We start from the raw sequence: 10,501 nt of genomic DNA, 5'->3' as shown, positions 1-10,501 counted from the left end.
GTCAAGTGGTCAATATAACACTGTATACACTGACAGTCCTGACTAGAGCTGAGTGTGTCATGTGGTCAATATAACACTGTATACACTGACAGTCCTGACTAGAGCTGAGTGTGTCATGTGGTCAATATAACACTGTATACACTGACAGTCCTGACTAGAGCTGAGTGTGTCATCAATATAACACAATATAACACTGTATACACTGACAGTCCTGACTAGAGCTGAGTGTGTCATGGGGTCAATATAACACTGTATACACTGACAGTCCTGACTAGAGCTGAGTGTGTCATGTGGTCAATATAACACTGTATACACTGACAGTCCTGACTAGAGCTGAGTGTGTCATGTGGTCAATATAACACTGTATACACTGACAGTCCTGACTAGAGCTGAGTGTGTCAGTGTGGTCAATATAACACTGTATACACTGACAGTCCTGACTAGAGAGCTGAGTGTGTCATGTGGTCAATATAACACTGTATACACTGACAGTCCTGACTAGAGCTGAGTGTGTCATGTGGTCAATATAACACTGTATACACTGACAGTCCTGACTAGAGCTGAGTGTGTCAATGTGGTCAATATAACACTGTATACACTACAGTCCTGACAGTCCTGTGGTCAATATAACACTGTATACACTGACAGTCCTGACTAGAGCTGAGTGTGTCAAGTGGTCAATATAACACTGTATACACTGACAGTCCTGACTAGAGCTGAGTGTGTCATGTGGTCAATATAACACTGTATACACTGACAGTCCTGACTAGAGCTGAGTGTGTCATGTGGTCAATATAACACTGTATACACTGACAGTCCTGACTAGAGCTGAGTGTGTCAATGTGGTCAATATAACACTGTATACACCGACTAGAGCTGAGTGTGTCAAGTGGTCAATATAACACTGTATACCAGTCCCGTGTGTCATGTGGTCAATATAACACTGTATACACCGACAGTCCTGACTACAGCTGAGTGTGTCAAGTGGTCATTATGACACTGTGTACACTGACAGCCCTGACTAGAGCTGAGTTTGTCATGTGGTCAATATAACACTGTATACACTGACAGTCCTGACTAGAGCTGAGTGTGTCAAGTGGTCAATATATATAACACTGTATACACCGACAGTCCTGACTAGTGGTCAGTGTGTCAAGTGGTCAATATAACGCTGTATACACCGACAGTCCTGACTACAGCTGAGTGTGTCATGTGGTCAATATAAAACTGTATACACTGACAGTCCTGACTAGAGCTGAGTGTGTAATGTGGTCAATATAACACTGTATACACCAACAGTCCTTACTAGAGCTTAGTGTGGATTGGTTGTTGTTTACCTTGGCATTCAGCAATATTCCACTTATATGGCGGCCGTCTCTAAATGTTCGAGCCTGGACCAGACAATCCAGTGATCAACAGCATGGGCAGCAATCTGAGCATTTGGGATACGATGACAACCAAATCAACAAGTCACCCTATCCCGTTACGACAAGCAGAGGTTGATGAAGACCAGTTCAGATCATTGCAAAGGAAAGAAACTAAAAACACCTCAGTGATTAATATCTAAACTGTCATACACAGTACTAAGACATCATTGCCCTTACGCCAGGCCTATATGGACTCAAATTCAGCGCCTATAACGGAACATGCGTTGGCGACGTCGACAGTGGCAACAAGTTGTTGTCTCAGGCAAATCATGGTTCAATGTTTCGTGGATCGCTGTATCAGATGATGGATACCATGGATACCATAACTGATGCTTCTTACAAGCTGGCGGGGTGGAGGAGGCATCATGGTGTGAGGAAGCCTCAGTTTTCATCACAGAACCGTGCTTCTTGTGTTCCGTCAGTGTTTGATTCGTGTCGTATTTTCTCTGTTAGTATTTTTCGACATTATCCAAATACCTGCCATGGCCTCCACGCCATCCGCAATTTACGAGCATCACGCATTTCTCTATAGGATAAGTAAATTTGCATTCGATGCTAGGCCTGAATCTCAATGGAGACTGAATGAATGTGTTACATCCCCTCTTTGATAAATATGTATGTGCTTTTGCGGTATGGAAACAAACCTAAAGTGATAATCAAGGCCAATATTGAGTATTGTGGGTATCAAAACTACAACAACATAATGTTTTAGTACGCAAATGATGGTTGAACTGTTTTCAACAGTCAAAAGAGGTTGACGTTATGCTGAAACATCAAATTCGTAAACAAAACTCATTCGTTTTTCTCAAAATACTTGACGTGGAGGTGCACGAAATATGACATTAATGACAAAATATGCATCATAAATAAGCTTTACGAAAATATTAGCCAAATTGATTCAATGTTTTAATCCTACCCATGCAGTAGTGGACATCACTTCTGAGAATGTGATAATAGCTGAGGATCACCAAATCAACGTCGGTAAACAGCAAAGGGCTCCGTAGCGATTTGTGTGCACAAAGCGTCCTTAATGCTATCCACAATTATGTACGTCTTCCCTTTCTTTGACAGTTAAGTATCTTTGTATTTGGTGTGAATGTAAACCTTGACAGATCGTTTCACTACCCCTTTGAGCAGTATTATTTATATTAAAGCGTGTCAGCTTACGCTGAGAGCCCGACATAAGGCAGGTCCACCAAATTACTCCTCTCACCATCAGTAATGTAAACGCAAACCAATAGTGATAACCAAGGCAAATACCGAGCATCGTTTGCATGTCTGTTTGAGGTATAACATAGCTAAATAAAATTGATGTTATAGTCTAAAAGAAAAACTGACAGTAAAACAGTTTGCTTTAATTTATTCGCCCACAGTGTGCACTTGGACTGGTTAATTTATATTTCCCCCCTTGAACGGAAGATTACAGTTAACCGGCAGTATAAATTCCGAATCCGTGACTGGTGGTCACACATTAGGCTGCATGAGCCAGCTGGATGCACCCGCAATGGAGATGTTCCTCTCTCATCACCAGTGAGTAGGCTTAAAGTATAAAACATCAGTTCCAAAATCTGTTTGTTTTGATGATAAATGGAATGTGAGCATACCACTGTTTTCTATTTTAGATACTTCCTGACGGCTTTGGCGATTCTGTGTTTAGCACTCACTGTACTGATTACACGAGGTAAGTGTACTATGCCTTCTATCATAGAATGGTAAGATGGGTATATGAGATACTTTATTACTAACCCTTTAGAAATGACTAGATATTAACAAATATAGTTGAACTGAACAAATGCCGACTTAAACATCACTTATAGGGATATTTTATCCGCCAGATTAAAAAGCGATTAACTGTGAGTGTGAGTGTATCTGTCCGATCGCGTTTTTTGTGCATGCGTGTGACATGAATATTCTAGTTGTATTTCGTATTGTATACAAGTAATTTCTCCCATCTTGTGTCTGATGGCTTGATCAGGCAATAGCACGAACAATGTCCATAGTTAACACGATTATGAGACAACACGTTTTGACTGTAGTGAACTCAAGCTTAAACATTAATTTATTACCAGCTCAATTTGCTCGTTCACATTTCAAAAAACGTCTGAAATCTAGGTATCATGATATATATATTTGTGTGTGTGTGTGACGAAATATACAACTTGATGCATATTGAAGAAACATAAGTGTCCCATGTTTGATGAGTCCTGCCTTGATCGTGTCAGTTTTATGCTTCCCCATCTGTGTCATGACCTGAATACTGATTCTATTATTCTTTGTTTACAGCAACGCAATGCGGTAATGGTCAGCATTGTCCAGATTGTGACAATAACGGAGACTGCTCAAAACCATGTGAGGTCGGATACTTTGGCACGAGATGCATGTCAGAGTGCAGCAGAGGATGTGAAAATCAGTTGTGTGAACTCGCAGAGACGGGCATCGAGTATTGCACGGATGGATGTGTTCCGGGATACATGGGTACAAGCTGCAAGATACCATGTGACAAGCCTAAGACACAGTGCACGGTGTGTGAAGGTGGATGTGATGGAGGATACTGTTGGCTCAGTTCTACATCCTGTGTTTCTGGATGTGTCGACTCCTACTATGGCCTTGACTGTAAGGACTGCTCTGAGAGATGTAAGTCATGTAACAGGTCTACAGGAATGTGTAACGATTGTCGTGATCCATACCGGGGTCTGAACTGTGAGATGTCATGTGAGAACTGTGCAGGATCTTGTGTGTCTGGATGTGACGAAGGCTGTAAACCTGGCTTCTATGGTCATTGGTGTGATAAGGTGTGCAGTGAAAACTGTCGTCCTGGGCCCAACAAAACTGCAGTTTCTGTCTTGGAGTGTGACCAAAATACATCCATCAATTGCATCCCCGAATGTGACAACAACACAGGAGACTGTATCCACGGTTGTAATGACGGATGGTATGGTGAGAACTGCTCCTCTCGATGTAGCCGGAAGTGTACAGATATGTCCTGCACTGTGTCAGGGTCGTGTGCAGCTGGCTGTGCTCCAGGGTATGCTGGGACTGACTGCTCCTGCTTTGAGAACTGCATCCATCATGTTTGTCATCCAAACAACGGAACCTGTGCCAAAAAGGTTGCATCAATGGATATTATGGTGCATTTTGCAACATCTCCTGTGACGTCTGTCTTGACGGTGTATGTGATCGGACACATGGAACCTGCATCAGAGGATGTAATAATACTGACCAGACATGCACATCTAACTGTACTAAAGACTGTCCTTTGGAGGTCTGCCTTGAAGTCGGAACATGTTCAGGTAAGACTTTGAAGCACAAAGTAAGAAGAACATTTTTGTTACGAATTCAGGAACGTGCATTGAAGTATGTAATATTATTGACTGCAGATGTTAATCTTCTTCCTGTATGCATAGATGCTTGCCTCACATGTCATTCGTGTGAATTTAATACATTCAAATATTCATGTGAACATAGTTAAAGTGGATCGTACAGACCATGTTACCATGTAAGATAGACAATGTTGACTTTAATTTCTATTTCCTCAGAGCCCATAAGTGAGAGCCATCCACTGTTCGCAATCACCATCGGGGCATTAGCAGCGTGTTTGCTTTGTCTAACTGGCATCATGATAGCAATGCGTATTGCTTTCTACGAACGAAATAAAGGTTTGATAATACGTCGTTTATGTACATCAATGTTCAGAACAGACTGCGAATGTTTCTTTACCTTACATCTTAATAACAAATTCCCTTATGACCTGACCTACGTTCCGTTGCAGTCAGGGACTTGTCATAAAGTCTGGGTGATAGATATGATTTCATATGAGCAATGTCATTTAGAACGTGGTCAAATGTAAAATATGTCATATTTGGGATTACACTTTCTTAGTAAAGTACAGATTCTAGTACTTTTGTTAGGTTGAGTCCCATCCGGGATTCGAATCTACACCCTCAGAGTCAGGCATCTAATCGTCAGCACACAAGATCAGTCGTCTAACCTGCTCAGCACATGTCGCTAGTCTCCGGTCAAGTGACATCTAATCACGTCTATTGAAACGTCAGAAATGGACAAGTAAAATATGATTACACTTTCTTGGGCAACAACATGAGTCAAGGTGACAACGGCGACTCATTAGAAGCATGCCCCGATTAATCCATTAATGCCTCTCCAATAGATATGTTTGTCACCTTATATTAGTGATGTTGGAAGCAAAGTGCAAAGTTGGAGCCCATACCACTTTAATGACCTAGTCTCTACCAGCATCTCATCAAGCAAACCATTCGACTCCATCAGATCTATCCCCACGCATATATGAGCATTTCCATCCATTTGAGAATATCACATGGATTAGGCGGTGCTTGTTGATGATTCCCACTATCCCCTACTTCTTTTGCATAGTATTGAAGATTTATGTAATGTAAACTAACATGGCACATATTTCCTTGTTGTATTCTATTATCTAATAAATATCTATGTCAAATAGAAATTCTTGCTTTTTCTTGGCAAATGGGAAACAAGGATTTTGACCAAGACGTTTAACTTAAGCTGACATGAAATCATTCAATAATGCTCAAATAGTTAGGTCCCTCCTAAAGCTTTTGCTCTTCGTGAGCTCTTGAAATAGAAACGAAAGAAGAACAGCAAAAAGTCGCATATATTTCTTATAGGATACACAATCAGATTGACAGAAAATCACCAGAAAGACCTCATGACAGGAAGCATGACTTCCATTTTCATGGTCCTTCTGAACCCTTCATGTTAGATCAGCATGGAGACATTCAAGCCCTGAAATTTTTTTTGCTGGTTTTCATTGATGTTGGAGTCTTGGCTTGTATCTGTGTCCTATGTATTTAAGTATGTAAATCAAGGGTAACTTAAAAGTGGTATACACTCGTTCTTCAATGATGACGATCCGTTTTTAGAAACCAAATGAAAGTAAAAAGTTTTCAAGAGTACCATATCAATAACATTTGTGTAAAAAGTATACAAAGACAATAAACACCCCTTTTGTTCAAGATGATTGACGAGTGAGATGAAACGTGACTTGTGTGTTCGAAGCGAAACGAAGGAAAAGTGAAACAAAAGTTGAGGTACCTTCAAGTTTTTCAACACCAAAGAGGGAGTTTAGTTTTACGCCGCTTTTAGCAGTATTTCAGCAATTTCAAGGCGGGGGACAACAGAAATGGGTTTCACACACTGTACCCACGTGGGGAATCGAACCCGGGTCTTCAGCGTGACGAGTGAACGCCCCAGACAAAGAAAGTAACAAAACACAAAACTTACACCCTTAAAACTGTACTAGACGAGGAGGTACAGTTTGAGGAAATTGAGGTCACCTTGTTAATTCACACTTGCCTCTGCTTATTACTTTGTACTCAACAACTGTGACCCCGTGTTCCCTGAGACGTCATTAACACGTTATATGGAGATGAGGCGGTGGGGTATGGCTTAATGGTTAAGGCGTTCGCTCGTCACGCCGAAGGCCCGGATTCGATTCCCGACATGGGTACAATGTGTGAAGCCCATTTCTGGTGTCCCTCACCATTATATTGCTGGAATATTGTTACAAGCGGCGTAACAATCAAGTCACTGTTACGAGATACCCAAGTAATATCGCCTGTAGCATCGGTGGAGTCTACTAATGCCTACAGTGAATAATGCCTACAGTGTTAAATAAACAACTTTACGCACCAGTGCTGCTGATTGCACCTGCCTTCAACCTTTCAATAAAGTGGCATGGTCCTATTTCAAAGTGCACTAATGCCTACAGTATATAGAAAACAGTAACTTTCCATGTTGAGAGACATTTAGTTGGTCATTCATATACATATGTACATTCATATACATATCTTTCACATTGTTGTCATATTTTTCTTAATTTTCTTAAACTTTATTCATATCTTTCACATAGTAGTTTGTTTTGAGATAAATAAATTTACATAAATAAACATAATCATTTATTTGGATTAAAATGTAATTAAAACTTAATTTGATTCATGATTATATATACATATATACATCTTTCACACAGTCAACTACCACATTCATTAATAAAGTCATTGTGGTAACCAAAAGTAATTTACATGTATACACACAGTTTCACACATTCATCAACATAGTCATGTGGTTTTCAAGCTAGCTTGATCAAATATCCTGCAGCAGTCAGGAATTCCAGGGGTGTCTTGATACCAGATGTCAGCTGGGCCTTCAGACGAGTGAGTCTCTGGTCAATTTCTGTGTACGTCCTCTTGCGGGTGGGGACGGGCGCCATGAGCCATCTGCACCAGCTTATTTCTCTCCGCTTTCTCCAGCTTCTGCAGAACCTTCACAAGAGCGAAAATGTTCGGGTGGGCTCTCTGGACGGTCTTGTTGAGATGCGAATGCCAACCCTCGAGATGATTGTTCGTTCTTGGGCCGCTGGTGTCGTGGTGATTCCATAGTCCGGCTCGGAACCGTGCATGGTCGTCTACCCAGGTGCTGGTGATGTAGTCCTGGAACTCATCCTTCTGTCCAATGGCAGGGGCGTCGTCCATGACCTCTATCCAGGCATGTTGTACCATGGCCACTGGGAGGAGGGGGAGTGCTGCTGCTCGTCGGACCCATCTGTGGACCTCAGGATCCTGCTGGTAGGCTTCGCTGAAGCTGAGGTTCTGTACTTTCCTCCAGAGAGCCTGGCTGTAGTGGAAATAGCATCCACGGACGTCGCAGTTGGGGAAGACGGTCTCAACAGCGTTGATGGCAGCGATTTCGAAATCCGTCTGGATGACATCAGGTTGAAGGGCGATCCTGTTGTCTGCTGGATCTTGTCGTTCAGGAGACGTAGCAGGCGTTCATAGGTGCGGCGTTGACGATTCGGCAGTAGACAGAAGACCAACTGGGTCATCTTCCTCCGACTAGGCCATGGATGACGTACAGCTGATCCCAGAGAGGAGGACAGGAGTAGAAGGTGCCGTCCATGTAGAGGGTGTCCACTTCTTGCAGGAGGGTCAGGCGGTCACTTGTGGCGAAGCAGAGAATCTTGTCATCATCACCGTCATCAATGCAGAGGAAGGGCAGTCCATCTGTAGTCTCCTTGAAGAAGTCGGGTAGATTCACCTCGCTGAGCGTCTGGGGAAGTGGCGGCATCATCTTCCGTCTCTGCTTGTAGAGTCCACTCTTCATAGAATGGAACGACTTGACTGCTGCTGCTTCACCTCGGTCAAGTCGGGAAATCTCCTCATCGTAGATCACCTGAACTGGCGTCGTCTCAGTCTGTACCCGCTGCCTCAGGGAACTGGCAATCTTCAGGGCTACCTGGTCTTCTTGTGGGTGGTCGTGTGGGGTCTGATTCCGAACAAACTGTCCGACTGTCGTACACTTGCCAAAGCAGTCACCTTGAACACACTTCCAGTGTACACACGTCTGTCGCCTGTTGTTGAGTCTGTAGCGGTATCCCTCCAAGAGTACCTGCTGTCCTCCTTTCTGTGATGTGAAGTATTCGACTTTCTTGGGATTTGCCATGATTTGCAATGAAGATTTGTATCACAAGCATTTTAAAGCAATACATTTCCTTCTCCCTTTAATAATCTCTCAATTAATTACTCTATTCTTCAATTTTAAAGCAATACATTTCCTTCTCCCTTTAATAATCTCTCTATTAATTACTTTACTCTTCAATTTCCTTCTCGTGTGAGAACTAAATGCGTATGGAATTATCAAAACATAAGCTAGCTAACGATTTAATACTCTTGATCTTACTCTTTACTCTCCTTGCTGGCCTCCCCTAATCCCTTTGTAGGCAATAGTGCACACTAAGTGGAACAATCTACTTGTGTGCAGGTAAGCGTATCGCTGTCACTGCAAACGTTGTAGCTATTATTCCCTGTAGGCATTAGTAGACCTAACCGTAGCATCCAAACACAGAGTAACCATTACTGTTTGTTTTATAACATCCACCGACAAACACGAGTGTAAATGTACATTTTCCCAGACGAACCAGAATAACGGTAAAATGGGTGGGGTAAACGGTACAATATGGGGTTTATACAGAATTGCAATATGTACTGATTAGTATAATACGGTTATAACGAACTCAAAGGGCCCCACTAAGTCTAGTTCCTTATACTCGTACATCTTGTTTCGCTTTTGAAGGCACAGTTCGACTTAAATATGAAGCTTATGGGTGGGGCACTGAAACCAGTTTGTTATAAGCGAGTTGGTGAGGTGAGTGAGTGAGTGAGTTAACATTTAAAGTCACATCGGCAATATTTCAGCCATATTCTGACTAAAACTAGTTCTATATTCACAATACATAGTAATACATATAATATATAAAACCCTGTCAACGAAGGACAGTAAAACCACTAGATTATCACAGATTGAGTTAAAACTAGTTAGCATATATCTTTAAAAGTAGAAAACTATTTTGGGACAAATGGGCTAGTAATCGCCAACAACTGAAAGTAGATCACCATACCAGGGACCATGGGGACTTACAGTGCCTTTGCTACCTGCATGGACCCTAGCTGGATATACACAATCCTTTCAGCCATTGGCGTTTATGCTGAGATTCAGAAATACATTAAAATGACAAATATACTACGATTAAAAACCTGGTAGACTTAAATTTACTTGAAATGTTTTTGGACTTACGTACCCTCTCAGAGGACAATATTTTTACGCTACGTCAACCCCCTTCGAAGGGACAGCCACTCACAAATTCATTTTCTCATTTAAATCACCAATACTAAAAATGCTTGCATACTTGGTGAGATGAAGTGGGGTTTTTACATCGTGCTTGAGAATATTTCGCTCATATGACGACGTGCATGCGTGTGTATGTGTATGTGTGGCTTCTTATACTAGCCAAGACTGAAGCTCAGACACATTATACTGACTCCGAGCCTACCAGTCCTTGTTGTACCCATTAATGTCGAGCACCAGGACCAACAAGTACCATATTTTAACGACTTTTGCCATGACGCGACCGGGGATCGAACCCGCGACCTTCCGATCTCCTGTCGGACACTCTAACCACTACACTACGGGCGGTCTACTAGACGTGGGAACAAATAAGGTACAACTATACACAAATGCTAAAGGGT

At 42.0% G+C, this 10,501-nt stretch overlaps 1 protein-coding gene across 1 annotated transcript; it reads left to right on the top strand.

Moving 5' to 3' along the window:
• The first annotated feature begins 3,058 nt into the window (after nt 1-3,058).
• On the top strand, nt 3,059-4,729 carry LOC124273740 (platelet endothelial aggregation receptor 1-like). The gene is made up of 2 exons (XM_046709044.1): nt 3,059-3,108; nt 3,711-4,729. Exon 2 carries the CDS (start codon nt 3,806-3,808, stop codon nt 4,727-4,729), a length of 924 nt encoding a protein of 307 aa, XP_046565000.1. The 5' UTR covers nt 3,059-3,108; nt 3,711-3,805.
• Nucleotides 4,730-10,501: the final 5,772 nt, after the last annotated feature.

This window comes from Haliotis rubra, unplaced genomic scaffold (assembly GCF_003918875.1).
Source record: "Haliotis rubra isolate DU_JTF1 unplaced genomic scaffold, ASM391887v1 Scf1834, whole genome shotgun sequence".
NCBI classification, from domain to species: Eukaryota; Metazoa; Mollusca; class Gastropoda; order Lepetellida; family Haliotidae; genus Haliotis; species Haliotis rubra.
Note: the sequence above shows the minus strand (reverse complement) of the source record. Positions and strands in the feature narration are given on the sequence as shown.

Coding starts and splice junctions, on each gene's coding strand:
- LOC124273740 (XM_046709044.1), top strand. CDS start 3,806: ATGTCAGAGTGCAGCAGAGGATGTGAAAATCAGTTGTGTGAACTCGCA.